The sequence below is a fragment of the Sciurus vulgaris genome, assembly GCF_902686455.1.
Source record: "Sciurus vulgaris genome assembly, chromosome: 4".
Lineage (NCBI taxonomy): Eukaryota > Metazoa > Chordata > Mammalia > Rodentia > Sciuridae > Sciurus > Sciurus vulgaris.
In genome coordinates, this window is record NC_136464.1 from 15,977,784 (window position 1) to 16,004,345 (window position 26,562).

A 26,562-nucleotide genomic window follows, 5' to 3' on the forward strand; every position below is an offset into this window, starting at 1 on the left:
CATTGTATATGAAAGCGCACAATAGAGGAACCACCCTGAAGATTCACAGCAGCTACACCGAGGCCCTGATTTTCTTCTCAATTTCTCATGTGTTTTTGAGCAAGTTACTTCATCTCTCTGAAGTTGACCTTCTCCTCTTGTCCAAATAGTATTTCCTCTGAAGACAGGGAAATGATGATTAGATGAGCAAACTATTTTAAAAATCCCTTTGAAAACGTTTCAAATCTTCAAATGGTGCTGGAGGTATAGTTCAGTGGTAGAATTCTTGCCTAACATGCTCAAGGCCCTGGGTTCAATCCCCAGCATGACAAAAACAATAAATAAAGTCTTCATACGGTTGTTCATAATAGTATACCATATATGCGTATCTAACCATCTATACATGCAGGTATATTTTGCTTTGGAGAAAAGAATCCATATTTTTAAACAGCCTTTAGGGAGACTCTGGGCCTCCAGGCAGAGTGTACCCTCATCGGTCCCTGTGGACCGTGTATGGAGCAGTGGATTCTGCTTCTAGTTAGGCCTTAGTTGTTCTCTTTTGGTTTTTAATTGTCCTGTCTGTTTATTGAGGAGTAGCTCAGATACCTGAAGCGTGCTCATGGTGAGGGTGCAGTTGATTGGGACGTGTCCACAGCTGAGCATCATCCCACCGTGCAGTCAATCCTCCCGCACCCCATTCTCAGCAACCGCTCATCTACTCTACCCCCCTGTAGTTTGCTCTCTCTGGAAATTTCATATCAAGGGAATCACACCACGGGCGGCCTTTTTTGTTTGGCTTCTTTCACATGAAATGTTGGGATCCGCCTGCATCATCGCCTATGCGAGTGGATTGGGAGTGTCCCCTTTATGAGCGTCACACCTGGTGTTCATCTCTTCACCAGTGGGAGTGCGTTTGGATCGCTTCGGGTTTGGGCTGTTGGGACTAGTGCTTCTGTGAACTTTCACATGCAGGCCTTTGTGCGGACATGTTATCTCCTCGGTTTCTAGAAGTGCTCTGTCACATGATTTTTTTACTCTTTAAATCACTGCCAGAGAGGTTTCCAGAGTAGCCATGCCACTTCCCATCCCAGGAGCAGCGCAGGAGGCTTCTGCTTTCTCCACATCCTCCTCGACACTTGGTAGAGGCAGTTTCTTAGTGTAGCCATTGTGGCACGTACATGTGGTGTTTCACTGTGGTCTTAATTTTATTTCTCTAATGACTAAAGGTGTTTAAAATATTTTCATGTGCTTATTGTGCATGCACATATATCTTTGGTGAGAGTCTTTATTTTTTTCTTTTTTTTTTGACATGGAGACCAACCCCACAGCCTGGCCAATGCTGTACCACTGAGCTGCACCTCCAGTCCATTGCTCATTTTGTAATTGGGTTGGTCGGCCTCTTATTGCTGATTGGCAGGCTTCTTTATATAATCTGAAGACGAATCCATTTTCAGATATATGATTTGAATTTTTTTTTCCTGATCTATGTCCAGTCTTTCCATTTTCTTTTCTGTGGGTGCGTGTGTTGAGGTACCAGGAATTGGACCCAGGGGTGCTTTACCAGTGAGCTACATTCCCAGCTCTTTTTACGTTTTTTATTTTGAGACAGGGTCTGGCTAAGTTGCTTAGGGTATTACTAAGTTGCTGAGGCTGCCCTCAAACTTACAATCCTCTTGCTTTGGCCTCCCAAATTGTTGAGATAATACCTGTATGCCACTGTGCCCTTCTGTTTTCTTAATGATATCTTTAAGACAAAGAAAACTTAATCTTGAGAGTATTCAATTTATTGAGTTTTTTTTTTTCTTTTATGGATTATGCTCTCAATATAATAGCTAAGAAATATTTGACTGAAAATTGGTCATGAAGATTTTTTTCCTGTGTTCTTGTCCACAAGTTTTATGGACATGGCTTTTCTGTTTTGGTCTATGATCCATTTTTTAAAAACATATTCTTTAGTTGTAGATGGACACAATACCTCGATTTTATTTATTTTTATGTGGTGCTGAGAATTGAACCCAGTGCCTTACATATGCTGGGTAAGCGCTCTACCACTGAGCTACAACCCCAGCCCCTATGATCCATTTGTAGTTGAGTTTTGTGTGTGGTGTGAGGTAAGGATTAAATTGGCTATGGACATCCAGTTTTTCCAGCATCACTTGTTAGAAAAACTGTCCCTTCTCCATCAACTTGCCTTAGCACTTTATTGAAAATCAGTTGGCCAAGAACATGTGAAGTTTATTTTGAACTCTCCATTCCACTGATCTCTAAGTCTATCCCAATGCCAAAACCAAAAAAAAAAAAAAAAAAAAATGCTATCTTGATTACTTATAACTTTATAGTAACTTTTGAAACTAAATAGTTTAAAATCTTCAACCTGGTCTTGTTATTTTTCACTCTTGGCCCTTTACATTGCCATATAAATGTTAGAAATAGCTTACCAATTTCTACATGCAATCCTGCTGAAAAATTATTTTTTTAATTTTTTAATTTATTTGTTTTTTATACAGACTGCATTTTGATTCACTGTACACAAATGGGGTACAATTTTTCATATCTATGGTTGTGCATGATGTAGATTCATACCATTCATGTAATCCTACATGTACATAGGGTAATGATGTCAGTCTCATTCCACCATCTTTCATACGCCACCCCCTCCCCCTTCTCATTTCCCTCTAGGTAATCTAAAGTAGAGATTGTACTGAATCTATAGAACACTTTAAAAGGACTGGTTGTATCTTTTAGAGATGTATACATTTATAGAACACATTTATTTAAGTAGCACTGTTATGTGGCAAAGATTGCCTTAAAGTTTTTGTACCTAGTTCCTTGAAAGGAGAAGAGAAAGCAGTAACCATTTGCAGAAGGCAACATGTATTTGCCCTGGGATGCTTAGCCTTCTTTTATTCTTTACTCCCATTAAAAAAGGGAGTTGCTGTTCTCTTAGTTTTGAGCAGGTGGTCAAGGTGAACCAGAGCATTAGAGAGTAATTTTCCCTTGGAACTATTCTATGCATCCTAACTCGGAAAAACAAGCTGCACAGCCTGTAAGCTCAGGGAGGGTTGCAGTTGGAAGGTAGTGGGGCTGCAGGATGCTCTCATCTGTGCAGGTCAGCTTTGCACAGGCTTGTACAAGCTGTCTGGGTGGACTGATTGATTCACCTTTGCCCAGGATACAAACTTCAGGCCAAGGCTTGCCCTCATTATCCTGCCTGTTACTGATGCTACATCAGGAAAAGGAGCAGGTGTGTGTTCAGCTTGGAGATCAGGCCAGTCCAGTTGCAGAGCGTACCTCTCCTGATTCAGCCAGGGAAAGTGGCTTCAGGAAAGGCTGAGTCAGCTCAAGCCGAGCTGAACAAGGCGCTCGCGTGATTCCCCTCTCCCTCCCCACCCATGCACCTGTCACGTAAGCAGCACTCCTTGCTTGCTCACCTGCCTTCAGCTTTGGGGTTTTGATTCCACTCAGACTGGCAGTTTCCAGTTCATGGTGATCTGTATAGATTTATCTGGGTGCTTATAAAATTTTGTTTTTAAAAAAGCTAATCTCTGGGACTTACCTTAGAAATGTTGAGCACATTTAAAAAAAGTTCTTGGGGTATTCCTTAGTCCCAATAAAGTAGGAATACTGAGTTTTTGCTGATCCATGAACCAAAGCTGTGTTTAGGAGAGTCTTAGGGACCGGAAAGCCGGAAAGCAGTTTGTTTATTCCTTTGAGGATTCTAAGCTCCATCTCTGAATCAAGTTAGATCTTTAAAAAACTACAAAGCTAGACCTGATTGTGTAACTTCTCCTATGGAAGTGACCTCATGCAGTGATCTTTCAGTGCTACACCCTTGGTATTTCTGAAGGGTCTGTGTGAGAAAGAATCTGAACACAGTCTACCGTCAGGGAAATTATTGTGGAAGATATTTTTTGATTCCATCACTGAAGGTTCCCGTCTGAGAATCCTTTGGTGCTTTTGGGAGGCAGTGATTAGACATGGAGACCTGGAGTCAAAACCTGGCTTTTCCTTCTGGAAACACTGGGGGCTTTGGTTTAGAGCAAGGCTATAAAATGTCACCTATGTCATAGAGCTATTGTGAGACAAGTCACTGAAGGTACCTGGCATAGCACCTGGCATGAATAAGTCCTTGTACAACTTCCACCTACCGTGACTGCTGTTGATTTAGAGTCAAGAAAACTTGCCTCTCTGGTGATAATTTTTCATGCAGTGAGACTTTTGTGCTCCATTATTCTCCTTTTTTTGGCTTCATCTACCAAGAGACTCAAATCACAATAAACATATTGGTAGTCTCTGAAGTTTTTTTTAATTAATTTTTTTATTCTAATTAGTTGTACATGACAGTAGAATGCATTCATACATTTTGATAAATCATACATAAAAAAGTGTAATTTCTCATTTTTCTGATTTTATACATTGTAGGATCACATGGGTCATGCAGTCATACATGTACATGAGGTAATAATGTCTGTTTCACTCTACTATTCTTCCTACCCCCATACCCTTTCCCCTCCCTTTACTTCCCTCAACCTAATCTAAAGTAACTCTATTCTTCCCTAGCATGCCCTACCTTATTGTGAATTAGCATCTGCATATCAGAGAAAACATTCAGCCTTTGGTTTGGGGGTTTGGCTTATTTCGCTTAAGCACGATATTCTCCAACTCCATCCATTTACTGGCAAATGCCATAATCTCATTCTTCTTTAAAGCTGAGTAATATTCCATCATATATATATATATATGTGATATATATATATATATGTGATATATATATATATATATCACATTTTCCTTATCCATTCATCCATCATTCCTTATCCATTTCCTTATCCATTCATCTGTTGAAGGGCACTAGGTTGGTTCCATAGTTTAGCTATTATGAGTTGAGCTGCTATAAACATTGATGTGACTGCTTCAATGTTGTATGCTGATTTGAAGTCCTTTGGTATAAACCGAGGAATGGGATAGCTGTGTCAAATGGTGGTTCCATTCCAAGTTTTCTGAGGAATCTTCATACTGCTTTCCATAATGGTCACACCATTTTGCATTCCCACCAGGAGTGTACCTTTCCTCCCACATTGTCACCAACACTTACTGTTGCTTATGTTTTTTCTTGAAAATTGCCATTCTGATTGAAGTGAAATGAAATCTTAGAGTGGTTTTGATTTGCATTTCTCTAATTGCTAGAGATGTTGAACTTTTTTTCATATACTTGTTGATTGATTGTATATCTTCTGTGAAGTGTCTGACGTTTTAAGGGTTTGATTAATTATTCTTCCACCCTGGCCTTCTTCAGTAAGCTTCTGCAAGTATTATTTGGAAGAACACAGGCAGAAGCTCTGACTGGATAAAGGTTGATCTCAAGGATTTGAGTGAGGGTAGAGAACTCCAAGAGGAAGGGGGTAAAGAGAGACTAAGGACAGCTTGCAGTCAGGAGCTCAGCTGGTTACCCGACAGCTGGATTGTCCAGGAAAGACCTCCATGATTGCAGTTCTCTTTCTTTGCGCCCCATAGGCACAGGGCTTGTTGAGCCATCAGAATTTGTCCTGGCTATCAGCCACTAGGGAATTATTTGTTAAGCTCCACTCCCCACCATCAAAAAATGTCCCTTTCTTTATCCAAATGGCTCACCAGCCTGTGAGCGTAGAGCAGTATGCGATTTCATACAGAAACAGAATTTTATGGCTGAATGGGAGTTGAAATGATCTGGTCCAGCACTTCATATATTTCAGATTAAGGTCCTGGAGCTTGGAGACAGTAAGTAGTGACATACCTGAGTCCCTGTGGGTAGCAGGTTAGAGGATAATACCCAAAGCTCCTAATGCACATTGTGGAGTCCTTTCCTCATACCTGGTATCCACAAGGAATTCAGAGCTGCTCTCTTCCCTCCCAGACAATAGGTTTCACCAAATATTTGATGTCTTAACACTGAATTTTGTCTTAGAGTAAATAGTGTTTCCCCAGAATTCTAACTTGTGGACTTAAGTTCACACTCCAAATTTAAAATTAACCCAGCAGTATAAAAAGCCAGAAACATCTGATTTAATCAGCACTTTAAAGGCAAGCAAGTTTTTGCACTTTAAATGTATAGGCATGTACTTTGTAAAACTCAGCTAAATAGGCAAATTATTTCTGAGTTGAATGTCAGCCAGAATGTGGTCTTTTTCCATATGCATTTAATATGCGGGAACCCAAAAACAATCAGATTGGGAGTTATGAGTGGCAGGATACAAGTTGGACAGAGAATAGGGTTGACCAACTCTGGCAGGTTTTGGCCTCTCAGAACGTAGCTAGAACTGCAGGTTATGTGTGTGGGGCTAGGTACAGGGTAAACTGACAGTCACCTGTCACGATAAGGCTCTGCTGTGCTTCATGGGTTAGTCCCCAGGGGCCTCCTCTCTGCAGTGAACCGTGTTTATCATCTCTTCTTATGGGTGTTACTTAATCTTTCATTTTGCTCAGGATCTGAAATACTTTTCCTTCTTCTAAAAATGACACACATTGAAATAACTGATTCAGCTACATCCAGTTTCTGGTTGGTTGGTTTGCGATCCACTGTGCTCAGCTCTTTTTAGCTTTTCCAGACCCTGTGCACAGAGCTTGTCTGTGAATCGGCAGGGTGGCTGGTGGAAAGAGAAATGAAGCAGAGGGGGGCTCAGCCATGAGAAGCAGGGGCTCCCTGTCCTTGAGCTCCTGACCCCATAGCCCTGCAAGCCCGCATTCTTCCAGAAGTGGAAAGACTCTCAGATGGTTCCGAAACTGCCTGCGGCTCTGAATTTCTGGATGTGACATGAATTTGTTGATGTGTTCAGCATCTTGGGATAAAGCAAGCGCCTGGGTCAAGACAGATCCCTGAGAGTGCGGTGGTTTTGATTCTTAGCGTTTTTGTAGAGCGAAACCTGCCACAGGGGCCTTGATGTGACTTCCATCCATCTTGTGAGACAGCTGACCCAGCACACTTACTGTCCTATGCCTGTGTTTGGGAAAGGTGGCATCTGGACAGCCACACTCACAGCCTTCTTCCTGGGAATGGCCCTCTGCACAGAGTGTTACTAGATTGTCATTTCCACCACCACCATCTTCGATATTATTATGTGGGGTACATCACACCACTTTCAAAATGTCATTCAGTCCTTCAGCCAGTGACAGTGTGAGGCAGTTACAGCAGCAGAGTATTGCGTGGTCATTAGTTGTGGTACTATTTAAGAACCTACCCATGACTCCTAACTGCATGACCACAAACACGTTGCTAAGCCACTCCAGGCCCAGCTTCCTCATCTGTCAAGTAGGGATAATTACAGTGCTTGTCTGCCTTAGGTGATTGTGACAGATTCACTAAATATTTATGAAGTATGTAAAACAGTAACCGACACAAAAGAGGCACAATAGAAAGTTCGTTTTTATTAGTATCATCTCTATTCTGCAATAGAAGTTCCAACTCTGTGGTTTGCCCAAGATGGCACGTCCAGTACAGACTGAGGTGAAAACTCAGGCCCAGGTATTGTGACTGTAAGGGTCATGGACTCTTGCCTCTTGGTCTTCTTATGACAGAGTAACATAAAAACACATTCCTGTTGTCAGCAACTGAGGAGGATACAGAAGGCCACTCTGCCCACTCCCATCTCTTCACCAGAGGTAACCACAGCACTCTAACTGGTTGACATTCTCCTCTCTTCTCTGGGCCTGGGTACCCATAAGAAAATCATATACACAGAGTATGTCCCCTCTCACATGAAAAATGGCAACACTGCCTGCCTTGTAGTACTAATCAGGGAGCTTAAACAAGTATTTTTCAAGCCCTTAACATGGCGCCAGGTGAGATGTTAGGGTCCTAATAGTCCTCTCCTTGACTCCAGGAGGTGAGTGCAACTATTCCACTCATTTTATAGATGTGGAAGCTGAAGGCTGTGAGCATGTCGCCTTCAAATCCTGAGACTGGATTTGGATCCAGTCATACTTCCTCATTCACCATGCTTTTGACCGCTACTTTATGTAGGGCTCTATAATAGGCAGTATTTTTGCTGCTTGTTTTTGTTTTTTTTTCCCTTTGCATCATTAGCGTGAACTCTAAATAGTATTTGTTTGAACTCTGTCCAAGTGAGTATGTAAAGAGTGTTTATTCTTTTAGTGGTTACATAAGATTCAATATATATATATTTTTTTACTTCTTCCTTATTTGAGTTGTGTTGTATTTCTTTGTTTTTTGCTGTTGTAAATAAGATATTATTAAATATCCTTAGTACCTACACCTTTGGGCACATATGTGGGAAATTATAGGATCTCTTCCTAGAGATGGAATTGTGGTGAGAGCTTGTGCATATTAAATTTTAATAGACATGACCAAGTCGCCTCCCAGGAAGGATTTTGGTCACCAAGAGTGTGTGAGAATATTTACTTCCTCACACTTTTTTTTTTTAAAAAATCTTTGCCAATTTGATGAAAAAATTGTTTTCCCCAAACTGTATTTCCCTGATTATTGGTAGGGTTGAACAAATTATTTATTGTTTTTGGATAATCTACATTTTCTCTGAAAATCACCTTATCCCATATTGCCATTTACCTTTTTCTTTTTTTGTGGTGCTGGGGATTGAACCCTGGACCTTGTGCATGTGAGGCAAACACTCTACCAACTCAGTTATATCCCCAGCCTGCCATTTACTTTTTCATTATAAAAAATTTCTAAGTAGTTGTACATGACAGTAGAATGCATTTATACATTTTGATAGGTCATACATAAATGGAGTGTGCTCTCTCATTTTTCTGATTATATGTATTGTAGGATCACATTGGTCATACGGTCATATATGTACATGAGGTAATAATGTCTGTTTCACTCCAAACGTTTTTTTCTATTGTCTGCTAACTTTGTGTATAGAGAGTTTGGAATTTTGTTCATTGATTAGCCAATATTTGTCTTTATTATTTCTAGGTTTCACCTTGCTTAGGAAAGTCTTTCTATCCCACATTTATTGAAAGAGGCTTCTATATGTTCTTCTTATACTTCTATAATTTTGTTTCTACTTTAAGCTTTGTAAGCTCTTTGGAATTCATTTTTGGCACCATGGATTGAACTCAGGGGCACTCGACCACTGAGCCACATCCCCAGCCCTATTTTATATCTTATTTAGAGATAGGGTCTCACTGAGTTGCTTAGGATCTCACTAAGTTGCTGAGGCCAACTTTGAACTCAGGATCCTCCTGTCTCAGTCTCCCGAGTCACTGGGATTACAGGCATGTGCCACCATGCCCGACTGCAATTTGTTTTTGTGTAGGTTATGAATTAGGATAGCTTTATCTTTCTCTAAGTGGAAAACCAATTGTCTTCATCATTTTTAAATTATTATTTATTGTTATTATTTGGGTGTGCAGGAGATCAAACCCTAAGCTTTACACGGGCTACTCAAGTGCCCTACCACTAAGCTCTTCTCCCAGCTGCTCATCATTTATAGAATAATCTATTTTTTAGAAGTATTTGAAATACCAACTTTAATATAAACTAAATGCTCTTGTATGTATGAGTATAAAATTGGTTTCTCTCTTCTGTTCCATTGATTTTTTTTTTCCTAATACTGATATTTAAGTAATTTAATTATTTTAGTCTTAGAAAAAATTTTATATCAGGAAAGGAAAATTCCCTCTCATTGGTGCCCTTTGTTTGAAAAAAAAAAAAAAGTCTGTATTTTTGTACATTCTTATTCTTCCATATGAACTTATAGAAAAAAGCCATATGTCAAAGAAACATATGACTTTTCCCCCTAAGTTTCCAAAGAAAACTCCTCTGGAAATTTTTATTAGAAATGCATTGCATCCACAGGTTCATTTTAAATAAATCAACATCTTCATAATATTTACTTTTCCCACCCAGAAATATTACATGTTTCTATTTAGGCCTTTTATATCTATGAGTGAAGCTCTTTAATATTCTTTATACAGCTCTTACATTGGAGAGTTTATTTGTTGCTATTATATGTTTTTGTTTGTTTGTTTGTTTTTTGGGGGCACTGGGAATCGAACCCAGGGCCTTGTGCTTGCAAGGCAAGCACTTTACCGACTGAGCTATCTCCCGGCCCCCTATTTGTTACTATTATAAACAGAGACCTGTTTTCCCATTACATTTAATTTTTATTACTAATGAATAGGAAATAATGGTTTTATGATTTTTTTTTAATCCAGTCACTTGACTGAACTCTTACTTTTCTTATCACATTGGTTAGGACCCAAACAATGTGGAAATGATATTGTTGAACTTGTACATCTTTGTCTTGTTTCTGTCTTTAATGGGTGTACTTCTAATGTTTCACTAGTAAATATGGTAAATACACTTTATCTGCCCAAAGAAGTTTACTGAGGAGTGTACTTTTTACTGCAAACTATACCAGATTTCTATTAAGGAGCCTTTATTCTTTAACTTACGTGTCCCTCAGAGTCCAGGGATTGTCCAAACTAACTTGGACCTCACTATTGACGTCCTAGCTGAACCAGAACTAAAGTCTTCTTTGTTCTTCTTTTCACTCACATTTGACACCAGATATCTTAAGGGCAGGAGCCACTTCATTGCTTCTCTTACTTCTCATACCCCCTCCCCACCATTATCCCCGTTTTAATTTTAAAAATAAAAAGCAAGTGGACAAGAACAAGAATACCACTTCTGGGATTTTCTGGCAGGCACCAGTGAAAAGATGAATTTCTAGCTTTAGTTTAAAGAACTTTGTTTCTGGCTCTATCATCTCGAATAGCTGACAACATCTCACGCTCTGGTTGCGAAGGGACTTCTGTAGTTTCTGCAAGAGGGTGTGAGAAAGGAATCTCAACCTGACCTCTAATTTCCTGTTGGGGTTTTGCACAGGTTCAGAAGCAGGAAGCAGCCATTTCTAACTTTCTCAGCACTGCCTTTGCACGTGGTTTAGTGGGGAAAAAAAAAAAAAAAAGTTTTTATACTTGATTGATAAAAATGATTTAATGATAAAGTACATTTGATAATATTTTAGATGGTGACGATTTTGTTGCTGAGCTTGAATGAAAGGATTGTGGTTTTGTTGAGTCTGTATTTGGAGCATGACTTTAATATGACTTGGCACCTGTCTAGAGAATTGTCCCTGTGTCTAGTGACACTTTGCTTCAGGGAAGTCAACACTTACTGTGATGACATCTGTCATATTTAAGAATGTGAAATGCCAGAGAATAATTCCGAGCCACCTCAGTAACATGCTTTCCTCAGAAAACTCTTAACATAAGATCTTGGCAAAAGATTACTGAAAGTAGCACAGGAGATTGGGCTCCCTCTGTGCTAAAAGCAGTGGATGAGGTCCGTTACTGTGGTTTTTCTCGCCTTGATGCAAGCTGGGTAGATTTTATTATTTCTCATGTTTAAACTGGGAAAGCAAGAATACATTAGGTATGAGGATCACTTATTTTTATTGGTTTCATATAAACCAACATTAACCTCCAACGTGAATTTGGATGTTACTGCTTTTGCGGTGGGATTTTTAGGAGGTGGCATCGACTCATCTTGGGCATATGGTGTGTAACTGGTAATGATCCAGGAAAGTCTAGGTCAGGAGAGAAATGGAAGCCAAAAACCCCGAGAGGCAAGGCAGCCACATCATGGCAGGAGTAGTTGGTCTGTGGATCCTTCCAGTTCCAGTGAGGGTGGCTTTAACACAGAGGGCTGTTGCTGTGGGGTGTTTGGTCCATCTGACAATTATTTTTCATGCCTCAGCATCTTCTCTTTTCTTCTAAATCCAAAAGAGAGTCTGGAGCCATGTCAAGTAGCAGGCTAAATGTTCCTGCCTTTTCTTTTGCAGGCAGGTGACAAACATTATCACCCCAGCTGTGCACGATGCAGCAGATGCAACCAGATGTTCACAGAAGGAGAGGAAATGTATCTTCAAGGTAAGATGGACTCTTTCCCACTTGGAGAAAGTCTTATGTGTTTGTTGAATTTGTTGAATTGTTTTTAGAGAAGGAGGCATTTTATTAGCTGAGAGGCTACCCAAATCCAACTGCGAATGCAGCCAGAAGTTACCTCATGGGTTAGCTTTAATAGGCCAAGCAATTGAGTGCTGGCTGGGAGCCCCTGGGGCTGTTAACAAATGAGCTCGTGTGTTGCTGCTTGGAAAGAATGATTAAGACTCCAATTTTCACGTGAGGGAAGAGTGACACTCAGCAATTCCTCCCCCCAGCTCTCCTCAGGAATATGTTTGGGAAACAGAAGATCAAAGGAGAGAAAACTTTCTAGAAATTTCTGGAAGTATTGCTTATTTGGTGACTCCTTTTCTCCTTTCACTATTCTGTGAGCAAGTCTCCCAGCTTGCTCTTCTCTGGTTTTCCAGAAGAAAAGCTTCATTTAGTGCATTACTTCACAGCTACATCTCACCCTATTAAAACATCATAGTTCTCCTCTTGAAACAGAGAATGAACGAGAACATACCCAAAGTCCCTGCAAGAGAAATTGAGACATTTCTGATGACAAGGAAGTACTCCTTTGTTGGGAGTCCTTAGAATTTTCTTAATCAAAAATAATTTAATGTTACCAATGTAAAACGATGATCCATTTTTATTTTCTCCTCAATTTCAAAACTTCTAGAGAAGTTTTAGGTGCAGATTCTCTACCCGTCAAACAGCACCATCTGCACAAACATTTTACTATTTTTATCTTTAAAGAGAGTCATTAATTAGACAAGGGTTCATCAGTAAAATTAGCAAGAGCTGAAAGAGTGGTTGCTTATTCAGTTCTGATAATTACTGGGTCTCGGTTGCCTCTGCCTTGTCTCTTTACACATAACACTGCGTGTTTTTAATGAATGGTTTGCTTTGCTCTCAGTTTTCTTTCTGTGCAGCTAAAAGTCCGTAGGAATGATTTTTGAGTGTTAAAGGAGAGTCTTGGCTATTCTCTCTAAAAATGCTGGCAAGCTGAGATATTGACAGCCCAGTGTCATTTCAGCTTAAGAGTGATCACTCTGAAAAATTGCAGTGCAAAACACCCCTGAATGCGGAAGGGCCTCATGGGAACACAAGTGACAAGCACTGAGTCTGTGGCCTCACCAAGGCTTCACAGGACACACCGTCCCAAGGACAGGCTGTACATCTACAGTGGCTATAGGCAGGTGTCACTTTGCATTTTTCTGCACAAAGCAGATCAATTCCTCATGTGGTTTCTGGGTCTGCTTTTAGATCTTAGTATGTCAATTACAGCACTCCCAGGACAGACACAGGCGTACATGTCAACCCACGTCTATCAGGTGCAGCTCTGCACGTCCGCAGTGGCTCTGGAAGCCGAACACAGAGGGTGGTTTCAAGTTGTGCACAAATATAGTACATTCCCTAGATGGGCTACCTTCAGAATTCCAGGGATTGTTCTGCTGCGGTACCCTTTGCTTGCCCTCTCAGTTTCATCTTTCTCAGCATCAGATGGTCTGCCCAAGTCACCTTGCTGTTGTGTCAGACCTCTGGAGAACAATGCTCCCATTGTGCACAGACCTGGTGTTCCTGCTGAGCTCCCACTCAGCAGCACCTTCACACCGAAGGAACCAGCCTTCTCCAGGCCTGGGCCTGACCTCAGCTCTCCACATTAAGAGATTTCCTGTGCTTTGTAGTCGGTCTTTGAGCCAGTGTTAGTACTGAAGGGACTGGTGTGTCTATCTGGGGTTTGCTTGTTTGGTTTTCTTTCTTTTTTTATTTTTGGCTCTGGGGGAAGCAAGGTAGAGGTGATTTTTAAATAGAGTTTGAGGTTTTCTTCTGATATGAAATATATTTCCTTGTCATTAATTGAATATTATTTTAGCTCAGCGGTATAAAGCACTTTGGGTTATTTTAATTTGGTGACTTTTCAAGTACATGCAGGTTGTGCTTAAAGAGTTCAAGACTGAAACCATGAAATGCAGAAAGATTGATGTTCCTGTTGAGACTCTTAAATGTGTCAGTTTCTCACTACTTGCCACTTAGTAACCAGACTAGCTTGGGGTTTTTAAGTGCTCACTCAGATTCTTCTGCCCCTCCTGACATCTGAACAAACCCTTAGGTACACATAGGACTTGCATAGTCATATAAATGACCCATAGTTATATAAATGACATATAGTATATATATGGCCTATAATATCATATGCCAGGCACTGGATCTGGAGATAAGAGCTTTCTCTCGTTTTGCTTAATTCTGTGATGTGGGTTCCATCTAGGAAAGTGCTTCATAGTCTGAAAGAGAAACTGTTAATCCAGGAACAGGAAATAACACCTAAATAGTTGCTTGGCTAGTTTAAAAGCAAAGCTTTTTTTTTTTTTTTTTTTTTAAAGTTAATTAAGAGTTTGAAGGATTGATAATGTAACTTTAACCTGGCTGTCACTTATTTTAATTTCCTGTTTCAGGATAGGTGACTGTAAAATTGGGTCAATGAGAAATTCAGTGAGTTTTACTTCTGGATCTGCAATATCCAAACTATAACCAGAATATTCTGGATATCGACTACCTAGTTTGACTTTATTTCTCTAACTAAATAGCTTGATTGTTTTAATGTACTATCAGCATGGCTTATATTTCTGAAATTAAATACAGCTTGTAGCAAGCACTCAGATATTACTTTTAAAGGATCATAATATGATTTTAAAAGAAAAACTAAACAGACCCATGGAGAGCTAAATATCTCTTGCATGAAAACATTCTTGAGATCTAGAACTATGCCTTTTATGAACAAGGTTGGGCCAGATGAGGAAACCTCACTTAGAGCTTGGAGTTGTTTGACTTCAGTGTCATAAGCCACCTGGACATGAGGCCCTAACTCTCTCCTATGACAGGGGAAGAAGAATATGAACCATTCTCAGAAATTCGGTTCAATAGGACTGCGGCTTCTCCCCATTTCCTTTCCTCTGAGCGGTGCCTCATGTCTTTCCAGGGTCCACCGTCTGGCATCCCGACTGTAAGCAATCTACCAAGACAGAAGAAAAGCTGCGGGTAAGGAAACCATTGGAATCATGATGCCTGGTGCATTTGGAGGCCACAAGTTCCATAGTCGTGAATTCTTGAGGCTAGGGTTTGGGTGAAGTTACTTTTTACTAGTTTGGTTGTTTTTCTCATAGCAAACCAAGTCCAAAGGCCATTTGGTCAGCTAAGGGGGTTCCCTCCTGCCTTAAATTGATTGTTGTGATTTTTGTTCCAAATACTTGTGTTGGATAAAGTAAGCCTTGCCTTTCTGATCAGCTTAAGGCATTGAAGCAAAAGTCAATGCAGATGGGGAAAAAATAATTCACCCAGTTCTACATTCAATGTCTGGTGACCTTCTTGCAAGATGGCTTGCACTGGGCCCTGATGCACTGCTTCTACCCAGGCTCTGCATCCTCTGTTTAGCTCTCGGTACACTTTCCTGACCGCCCAAGTCCAAACTCACTGGAGCAGCCTCCAGCCCCAAAGCTGATGACTTGTCCAATAAAACCTTAGGGGAAAATAATGATGAGCCCAGACATGCAAATTGGTCAATATTCAGAACTCTTCCAGATGGCAGTATTTTATATTTCAGAACAAATATCATTGTCACGTCGAGATTGTAATCTGGAGCCTGATCACATGTCCCTAGTTTTTCATCTGGGCCATGAAGGTTTTTGTTTTGGTTTGTTTGTTGGTTTGTTTTTTTCCCAGAGCAATAATCAAACCGAATCTCGGTCTCTCAGTTTAGCTAACGCGATGGTACTATAGAAACACGGGAGTGTGACTTCACTCCATGTGCTATCTCAAGGAAAAGAATGATCTGGGTTTATTTTGGAGGCCAGACTCCGTGCGTGGAATGCTTTCTTATCTGCCCTGAGCAGGCCTGTGTTACGTGACGTATGTGATTCCAGCAGAGCAGTGGTTCATCTGTGGGACCCGGTCACTGATGTGACTTGTGAAGGGCTGACTTGGCTTCTGAGAAATGGTTCTCAGGTTTCAGGTCCCTTTGCCTGCCACCTTAGTAATCACACCTCTTATTTTCTAGTGCCTTTAGTTTGTTCTTGTCATTGAAACAGATGTATGTAGAGGAGCTTTTTCCCCTTTGCTTTTATTTCTCTTTTTTTTCCTCCTTGACTCTCATCTGTATATCAGATAGAGACATTTTGCCATTTGGATATTTTTGAAACTTGTCCCTTGCCTGTGACCCTGAACAAAAGTAGTAACTCTTAGAATTCACAATTAATATGAGCAGACTTTAAGTGAGGTTAAAAGAAATATTTTCTCAGAATAATTAAATAGAGATAAGAATGAGCAGGAGGGGGACTTGCCCACCAGTGCAAGAATGTTCTGCTCTGTTTCCTGACACACGACTTCATCTTGAGCACACGTGATTTCTCTCAACTGTCGTCACCAGACTGGCTAGACTGGGACTTTGTAGGAACCGTGTATGCTTGGCAAATGCATTATCTTCATAAAGTAGGAGAACATTAAAGGCAGTATTTACTGTCACTTTTGCCCCAAGAGTGTAAAATTCACAACACAGCTGGGGCTGCTGTCCAGAAACCACCCAAGGAGCCAGGGCCTTGGCCCCTCTCTACAGGGTTGCTTTTAGTTTTTTGAATAGTCATTTTTACTTCATCCCTGATGAAGTCTTTGGGGGAAGTGGGAACAAACTGAGGAGTGCTCGTGAGACCAGACTGAATGGAATGTGCCTCTTTTTCCTGTTAAATGTAGTGTGAGTTTGGGACTCATGTTCCTAAAATGATTAAAAAAAAAAAAAAAAAAAAATCAAGACTCGCATCTTGATGGAACTCTCTAGAGAAGCATATGAAAACAACTAGTGAAATATTTCATTCTGGCCAAAAGGAGCTCTTGTTTGTTCCCTCAGTGAGCTTTCCAGAGAATTCCAGTGCTCTCGTCCTGAACCCGGCATCCACTACTTGGGAGGCCGGGTCAGTACTCCGGCTTCCCACTACTTGGAAAGCCCAGTAGTGAGGAGGAACCCTCCTCCCCAGGAAAGTTGTCCTGGGGTGCCCAGAGTCGGGGCCCAGGGGTGTTGGTGGGGCTTAGAGGGGAGGAGGGTCTGAAGAGGGGCTGAAGTCTTGCACTCTCTTGAGGGCGTGTCTACGCATCACAAATCGCGAGCCAAGGTTCCTGGGCCTTTCGCCATGGGTCCCATGAGAGCAGTCTCCATAGCAAAATGAAAATGTTTTAAGGCTCTTGCAGCCATCCTTCCGAGTAATCCACATTCTTGCCATTGAAGACCTCATGGGGCGTTTGTAAGAATGGAATCTAAGAACGCCTCTCAGCTGGCTTCATGTACCATAAGCATGTCGAGCCGAAATAAATGGAGCGGGGGCTGGATGTAGATAAGTATATCACAAGTTCAGGACCAGTTAATATGCTTTTAACGTGGGCCCAAAGCTGACCCCCAAAGGGCACATACATATCAACTGAAGTGATGTCACTTGCTGTTTCCCATCAGCTTTTTTATTTTCTAGTGATTCGAAATGAGGGGATCTTATTGTTCATTCTCCCCTTTTCTCATGTTTCATGGCAGCCACCCATCGTCCTCCGCTCTGCCTCTGATTTCTTTTATCCCAAAAGTCTGGTTCGCCGCACAGGACGGGCTCCGTCTCTGCAGGTTGGCGCTGTGTCCGGGCCGAGCTGGGAGCCACTGCCCTGGGTCTAGGCTTCTGTCGCTTCCTCCTGGCTGCCTTCCTCACATAACATGTCCCCTCCTGCAGAACTTGATGCTTCCCTCACCCAAGTGCGCCTCACGCTGTGACCTGGGCTGTTCTCCTCTCTGATTGGTGCTTTCCTTCAGAGCAGTGGCTAAAGCATTGTCTCCATTAAAGCTTCCGTTTGGTCCTGTGCACCCATGTTTGTTCAAGAAGCAAATATTGGCCACACACCCTGGGGCAGTGCCAGCCTGGATGCTATACATCTAGCCTCGTAGGGGAGAAAAGACAAATAATGATAAAATGGGACAGAAACATGTCACGGGTCCCAGATCTCAAAGGTCACATTCTCTGGGATGTCAGATAAGCTCAAGGTCTTCAGGGACACCTCCTGAGAGATCCAGTCTTTAAGGTGAATTCTGGAGGCTGGAGAAGATTTGAACAGGTAGAGATGAGGAGAAAGGAACAGGCCCAATGAGAACCCAGAAGCTTCGAACAGGAAGAAGACGTGCCAGGAGGCAGTGGTTTGGCTCAAGAATGGATTAGTGAAAGGGAGGGTGGGCGCCACTTCTGCGGAGACTGGGGTATCTACCTACGTTCTCATTTACTCTCCTAATAATTCCTCTGAGGTTGCTAATCTCACTCCCATTTTACAGATGAGGAGACTGAGACTGAGGCCTAGCGTAGTTAAATAATTTCTCCAAGTTTCCCCAGTGATAGGTAGAAAAGCTAGGATTGGATCTCAGGTTTCTGTGAGCCCATAAGTCATTGTCTTTCCACCCTTCTCCAAGGGAACAGTGAGAGGCAGATGCCAGGAAGCCGAAAGCCATAGTGCTGACAAGGGCCCTGTTGGGAGGCCACTGCTGAGCATGAGGAAGCACGGTGTGGCCTGTCTTGTCCACTCCTGAAGCGGTAAGGGACTCAGTGTCATCTGCCAGAGCAGCAAGGCGTGAGACCGTGTTCGGTGCCCGGACTCACTCTAGGGTCCCTGAGAAGTCAGGCCTATGACGTTCCAAGTGACTTTCTACTTTTCCTTGCTGGCCCAGACGAGACCCATTTCACAGCCCTGGTGACAGTTTAGGACTCAGCCCAGCACTCCTGTCAGGGCTTTGTCCTGTGCCCTGACACTAAGGCAGAACGGCACTGAGGAACAGTTTGGGTTTCTACCTGTTTTTATGGAAACGTCATGTTCTTACGGAAGCATAGGATTGTATAGTGGAAAGAGACCTTGTAGAGCTGAGCCCTGCAAGTTCCTCCACCTGCAGAATGAAGCCGGAAGGGGCAGCATGCCCAGGGCTGCGCAGGCGCCCACAGCCCCACACTGCTGAGACTGCAGGCTCCAGTTCCAACTCCAGCTTTGGGGGCCTCGCAGTGCCCATGGTGCCGGTCACTTTACGACTTGGATCTCCACTCTGTGTTAAGGCTCGGCCCAATGGCCAAGTTCCACATACAGCAAAAGGAGAGTCTTCTGAGCCCGGGGAGCAGCTTATGACGCACCCCACCGCCATGAGTACTGCTCCCACTTAATGCCTCTACTTGGCAGGAAGTGGCACTGTCAATAGTTTTTTCCCCTATATTATATTCTTAATTCAATCAGTGTCATATTTTCTTGGCCTAAGACTATGGCCAAGTGGTACATTTTCACGACTTGAAGAAAACTACCATGAAGTGTGAAACTTTTTTTTTTTGGTTTGTTCTAGATGCTTATGTTTAAGAGAGAACATGAATATCTGTTTTTAATAACTTCTCTCTTCCTGTCCTGCTGTTCAAAAGGAACATCTGATTCCCATTAAGCAGGCGTAAATATCAATGAAGTCAACTTCAGCCCCATCACAGAACGTTGTAAACAGCTTGGGACCTGGCAGGGAGAACCTGCTCTGGTCAAGCCTCCCTTCCCCTCTGCCAGGACCTTTAAGAAGCCTGAACGCTCCACGCAACATCTTTCTCAAGTCACAGCTGTTTTGATCTTTCGAGTGCTTTGACCTACGCAGCTCATTTTCACCCTTAGCTATTAGATGAGCTTATTCCATCCTTGTAGAGACAGGTAGCCCTCTGTACCCCAGAAATAAGTCCTGGTTTTGTCCCAGAGAGAAGTTAAATTTATGAGAAGAAAAGTGGTTTGATTATTTACATTCAGAAATCACTCCTTCCTTTCCTCTGAATTACAGGTAAGAGAAAAAGATAAAAGAACACATTCTCGTTTCACTTCTTTGAAAAATCTCACCTGACTTTTGTCTATAGGTAAAACTCAGTTCTGAGCATTTCTAATTCATTGTAGGCAAAGCACAGGGTACTCCCAGGACCAAGCTGTAATAACCCAGAGCGGGTCACTTGCTTTTGTTCTAAAAAGGAGTTTCTTTGCTGTACTTGGAAGGCTAAAAGCATGAATTGATTGACTTACAAAATGGGCATGAGGTTTTTTTTTTTCCTGTGAAACTAACATTCACCTATGGCAATGTATGCTTTTGAAACTCTAGAACCAAAACAAATACCTTGTGTATGTTTTTTAAAAATCATGATATGATTTTTATGATTAGAGACTTTATATACTTTATATATTCTAGGACAAAGAAATAATGTTATGGGCTCTCACTATCCCTACAATGTCACCACAGCACAAACTACTTTCTTCCCAGGGTCCACATGCATGGGGTTTTATCCCCTCTGGGGGGTCATTGCGACACAGACAGTCAGACGCAGAGGTGTTAAGATGTGTGCTGGGAAGACACCCAGGCCTCCCGGCCATGGTAAAGGCTGATGACATTTGTGCGTCTATGTCTGAGCCCCTTCCACTTCCTCTCCAGACGCTCCAAAGGAGTTAATTTCACCCTTACTTACATTTGGTGTAGGTAGATGTTAAAAGTGTCCTTTCTTTGGCAGCTGTTGGCACTATCTGTCCGAACACCAACCAAAGCGCAGGGCAGGTACTATCAGCATCAGCAGTACTGGGATAAGGTGCCAGTCACCTTATATCCATAGTTGTTCCTAGGCATTCCAAGATAGTTCTGATCTGGTCACCATTGCCTGTAGTCCGTGTGGCCTTCTTAGACTTCTTAGAGCTTGGCTGTGGACAGGTGTGTTTGGTGGTCATCGCCTCTCTGCTCCTGCTAGACTGGGAGGGCGTAGGGGTAGCAGAGAGCCTCCCAGCACTGTCCCAAGGGCCTGCAGGCATCACGGCCCAACCTGGAAGGTACATGGAAAATGTCATTTCTCCGCGTCCTCAACAGGCAGACTCTGGTGAGTGTTTTGGATGGGCGGCGTGGCGGGAGTAGTTGAGCTGGGTGAAAGCATCAGGAGCTCTCCTCCAATTCATCTCCCCGTGACAGCGAGGGTGGCAGTTGGTGGTGCCTCCCGAATGGTCAGCTGATGAGCAAAGGCAGAGCTTGGGCTGGGGTGGGGGTGGGGATCGACTCAGGCAAGGAGAGGCCTTTTAAAGGATTTCCTGAAGAAAGCAAAAAGGTGTGCTTTTCCAAGCATCCGGCTACTTGCTGTTGATTAACTGCCCCCCCCCCCCCCCCCCCCCCCCCCCCCCGCCCCACACACCTTCTGTTCCCCTCTCCCTTTAAAATGAACTGCTGGTCTCCCAGTGAGGTCTCTCTTTGTTATTATTTTTTTTTTTTAATTTTTAAATTTTGCTTTTTGGGAAAATTAAAAATCTCAAGAACAGTGAATATGGGAAGGTGTGCTGGGGAAATAAATCGAGACAAAAAGACCTCATCTTCCTGAGCTTGGTGGGACAGCTCTGTGCACCTAGAAGGTTCTTAGGGAATGCTCCTTCCTTCCTGTTGCCAAGATAGGGATTAAACTGTTTGCCTAATCCATTGGCAAAATACTTGGAGAGATCACAGCTTTGTCCCATCCCCTCTCTAACTCCCTTGCCCTCTCTGTCCTACCCCCAGCCCACCTTTTGTGGGTGTTGATGTTGTTGCTAAAGATGGCATCAAAGAAATAACTGAGCTTTTCCAACTATACTTTCAAGTTTTTTTTTTTCCTATAAGAAAAAAGTGCTTAAAGGAAAGTTAGCAAATTCTATTTGCTTTTTCTTTTTAAATGAACACGTCAATAATTTCATTTATCTTAATAGTTAACGAGGGAACCAGTCAGCTATAATAACCTGTTCAAATGAAGATCGAACTTCCAGGGACTTATATATTTTTTAATTTACTTTTTATAAGCATATTATAGCTATACATAATAGTGGGGTTCATTTTGACATACACATACATGGAATAAACGTATTCCATTTCAGTCCCTATTACCTCCTCCTTCCCCCCTTTCTCCCCAGCCTCCCCCCATTGATCATTGTTTTTATAAATCTGTACCTGATAGGAAGATATAAAGTAGGATTCACTGTGGTACACTCACGCATGCGCATGGTGGAATTTGGTTAAACTCATTCCACCGTCCCTCTCCTTTCCCATTCTCCTCTCTTCCCCTCACTCACTCTTCTCCAGTCCTCTGATTTTCCTTCTGTAAGGAATCCCACGGAAACCATGCCTGATGCAGGAAATCACATAAGGGAGTTTATTAAGCAAACAGAGTGTCTCCCTGCAGGGTAAGAGAGAAAAGGAGAGGGAAAGAGAAAGGAAAAGAAAGGGCGCCGCAAGAAAGTGTGAAAGCCAGGAGGATAGAGAAAGTGAAGAGGAGAGACAGAAGGATGAGGAAAGATGGCGGGGTGGCTACAGTAAAGCAATTGAATTCCGCAGGGCTAACAGGGGACCAATAACGGAGAAGGATACTTGCAAGCTGACTGATGAACCAATAGCTAGCTAGGATGTTCACAGATTGACAGGTGGTTGGGAGGCGGGGAAATGGCTGCAATGGAAAGGGCGGGGGAGCAGCTTTATACATTACACCTTCCACTTTCATGGCACCCCCGACTGTCCCCCTCTTTTGTTCTAGCTTCCGCATTTGAGAGAAAACATTTGACCCTTGAGTTTCTGAGTCTGGCTTATTTCACTTAGTGTGAACTGAACAGAAGTTTCTCAAAAGAAGAAATACAAATGGCCAACAAATATATGGAAAAAAAAGCTCAACTTCCCTAGCAATTGGGGAAATGCAAATCAAAACTACGTTGAAATTTCGCCTCACTCTAGTTAGAATGGCAATCATCAAGAATGCAGATATTAATAAATGCTGGTGAGGATGTGGGAGGAAAGGTACACTTAGACACTGCTGGTGGGACTGCAGATTAGTACAACCACTCTGAAAAGCAGAATGGAAAGATTAGGAATGGAACTTGCATATGACACAGCTGTCCCACTCCTTGGTATTTATCCAAAATAACTAAAATCAGCACATCAATGTTTATAGCAGCACAATTCACAATAGCTAAATTATGGAACCAACCCAGGTGCCCTTCAACAGATGAATGGATAAAGAAAATATGAGATATATACACAATGGAGTTTTACTCAGTTGTAAAGAAAAATGAAATTATGGCATTTGCCGGTAAATGGATGGAACTGGAGAACATCAAGCTAAATGAAATAAGCCAGACTCCATTTGCTTTTAGTAACTTAATCAGAGCTGTGAAACCTTGCTGTTTCCTTTTCTCCATAGAAGTGGACATACCCTTGGGATGCTATTTGAAGTTCTCTTCATATTTATTATATGTTTGTAATACAGACAGTATAATTTTGTTCATCATAACTCTTGTCAAGAGTTCCAGAAACAAAGGCTGCTGACCCATTGAGTTAATGATTTCAGTTCATAATTACCCGGTCACTGTGGCTACTCTGAGTGTCTGAATGGGTTGAAATGTGGATCATTTGTAAAATTTTATTGCAGCCTGAAAAGGTGATGCTGGAGTTAGATAAATTAAGAAATAGCCACTGGGATTTGGGAGAAAGACAGGGCATCAGGATCCTGTGCCTCGGGGTTGAGATGAGTTTCAGTGCGTGAATTTGTCTGCTAGATTGGAGGAGAAGTCTCTGCCTCTTGAAGATTTATTAGTCATAACAGCAAATCATGTGTCCATTAGGAGAAAAGAAAACATAGCTGGAAGAATAAAAGGGACTCTTCATAATAAATAAGATGTTAATTTAAAGTTCAGCATGTTCAGAATTTTAGGTATTTCCAGTTGAATTCAAAATTCTAAATGTTTAAGATTAAAACTGCAAAGATAATTGTTCAGGTTTTAAAAGTAATTTTTATCATCTCCTTAAAGGCAAGACCTTTAACCTCCAGCAGTGAGCAAATGCACTCTGAGAGCCATTAGGGACAGTGGCAGGAAGCAGGGGAGCCACCCTTGAGCACAGTTCAGGAGGCAGCAGATGCAGAAGCGTCCTGGCAGATAAGACAGGCCTGTGCGAGGTCACTGCCAGCCAGCATGGGAAGGGCATTAGTTACTGAAGTGAGACGTAAGCAGGAAGTCAGTCTGCAAGAGGATGCAGAAGCACTTCACAGGGTTCCCAAGAAGGGGAAGCTACCGTCAGTTCCTGCTGCCATTGGCTGATGAATTACAAACACATCTATATTCTGAGGGGAAGGAGCCCTAACATGGTAGCAGGGGGAACTATAGGTAGCCTTGTCAGTGTGGCTCACATTTGAGAAGAGTATTCTATACTGAGGAAGTAAATGCAGGCAGTGCCCTGTGGTATTTGAGACTCACTGGAAAGAAATCAGATCTAATGCTGACCTCTTGCCTCGTGCCTGGCTGGGAGCTTTAAAGGTATTATCTCATTTAACACCACGAAGCAGCTGTAGCTGGTACTCTCTCCCCTGTTTTGTAAATGAAAAAGTTGAAACTCAAGAAAGGAAAAAAAAAAAAAAAAGAGAGAGAAAGAAAAAAGGAAATTCTACATAATGTTGCACAGTTAGTAGAACCTGGATTTGAGCTGAACTATTTGACTTTAGAGCCAGACTTTAACTGCACCATTTTACACCATTTTACACTATGCAGAGTTGTGTTTTATCCCGTTATTTCAATATAGACAGGAAGACAAAGAAGGGCCATCGTAAGGAATAGGGAATAAGAATGTAACTTGACTCATGAACAGGAGGTCTAAGGAAGTAAATTTTAGAGAAAAGTTTGATGGGTCAGAATGGAGCAAAAGTAAACAATGGTGAACGGTAGTTTAAATGAGTGAGGCATTTCTGAAACCCTGACACATCTTCAGTGTTTCCCAAATAACACTAAATAGTCTAAAGATACAAGTGACCAAGAGTCACTCTGAGAGCCTCAGTAGGTTTGGTGGCCAGTTGGCTTGACTTTAAAAACTGTCTGACTATAGAGGTCTAAATTATTTCAGAATCAGAGAAGTCAGGGGAAGGTCTATGCAAATTGGACGTAATTCAGATCTGAAAGCATTTAAAGAAGCAAATGAGACTTCAAGAAAATACAAATTGTTCAATACCCCTTAAAACCTTTAGCCCAACAATATTCATAGTCCAAATAGAATAAATGCCTTGGAGAAGGCTGCATAACTCATAGGATCTGCTAATCCAGTTGAGGAGGAAGGAAGGGAGAAACCGAACTTGAAGAGGCTGGTTCATCCTGGAGACCTATCTTTCCCTGGTGTTCTTTGGCCCTGGAAGAGAACATAGGGCCCCGCCCTACACATGCTCAGTTGGGTCTTCCACGCTGTTCCTGTCAGTGTGGGCAGGACAAGAGTGCACCAAGCACTCTAGAACCGTCCCCAGGTGTGTTGTCACAGGAAATGCAGTATGTGCCTAGCCCACTGCTGGCCAAAACAGGAATGAGTAACGTACAAGAGACCACCCAGCTCAGCATGTGACTTAACTGTTCACTTAATGTCCAGGTGCTTGTTAGGAGCACAGGCTCTGCTCACAGCAACCCCAGTAAGTGAAGAACTGTCACCCCTGCAGCACACCCCCGCATCCCCCCGCAGCCTGGGCGCTCAGGCGTGAGTCCACAGAGCTCAGGGCAATGAGTGCGTTCTCGGTGCGCATTCGTTCTTCCCAGCTACTGAGCTCAACGAGTTCCTATATCACTCTCACTCTCTCTTTGTTCCATGTTTGTGTTGGAAAATACATGAGCGCATTCACCTTATGCTATAGACAAAAATCAAGTGCAGGAGCTACCTGGGTTCAACTCCTGACTCATCCCTTTCCTACCTCTGCAGCTTGGACCTCTCAGACCTCTTTCTCATCTGTAAAGTGGGGTGAAAACCTATGTCACTGAGCAGATTCGATGTAGCTAAGCTGGCATGTGCTCAGCACAGGCCTGCCATGTAGGAATTGGGCAGTAAACACTGCTATTGGTATTCCTGTGTTGCTGCTTAAGCAAGAGTTTTTATTTTGATACCAAGTTTAGCAAATATTAAATCCTGGCTACTTGAAACTGAAGGACTACCTGTATTTAATTATCCCACAGAGATAGTTATGGCTTCAACTTTTGTTAAAAGAATTTTTTCTTTTGAAGTAGGTAGAAGTGGGTAATGCCACTTCTACAGTTTGGTTGAGAAATGGATATAGAAACTGGACATTCTTTGGATCCTTCCTTTTTCAACATACTCTGATGTGGAATTTTCTCCTGCTGAGATTCACCTGTGATTGGAAAATTGCAGCTTCAATCACAGTTGGAAGAGAGCGCTTGGACATGGCAGGTCTTGGAAGTGCTGAGCCTAGTGACTTTCTCTCCTTACTGTCCTGTCAGGTATCGCAGAGATAGCAGAGTGACTGGGCCCAGTGCAACCACTCCTGCCTTGAGTGGCCAGCTGTGTCTGCACTCCTTGTTTTAGGTGTGGATTGGAGATGCTGCCCCTGTGCTGTTAGGAGTTCTTGGGCTCAGTTACGCTCATATTCAAGGTGTCACCTACCAGTGGGAACAGTGCTGAAGGGAAATGTCCCAGTCTATTGCAGAATTCTAGCCATCCTCTCCAGGAAATAGCTGCACAGACATGACCACCCAGGCCCTTGGTTTTCTGTGGAGAACTTTCCGGAATATGCCAAGCAGAGACGGGAGGTCAGCTACCCTAGTTTGTTCATCTCCCTCCCGTCCCACCTGCATAACCAACACTCT

General features: G+C 42.4%; 1 protein-coding gene across 10 annotated transcripts in view; it reads left to right on the forward strand.

Annotated features, from left to right (window-relative positions):
* The window catches only part of ABLIM1 (actin binding LIM protein 1), a 307,615-nt gene that overhangs the window by 246,076 nt on the left and 34,977 nt on the right, over window positions 1-26,562 (forward strand). For 5 of the 10 annotated variants that reach the window (XR_013763491.1, XR_013763492.1, XR_013763493.1 and 2 more), the window contains exons 7-9: window positions 11,784-11,871; window positions 14,867-14,925; window positions 17,456-17,539. Coding sequence is in view for 5 of the 10 variants with exons in the window: in XM_079137919.1 (XP_078994045.1) it covers window positions 11,784-11,871; window positions 14,867-14,925; window positions 17,456-17,539 (231 nt within the window). In the remaining 5 variants the exon portion in view is untranslated. The remainder of the gene's footprint in view (window positions 1-11,783; window positions 11,872-14,866; window positions 14,926-17,455; window positions 17,540-26,562) is intronic. The other 5 variants (XR_013763495.1, XM_079137922.1, XM_079137920.1 and 2 more) reach the window with 1 other exon arrangement.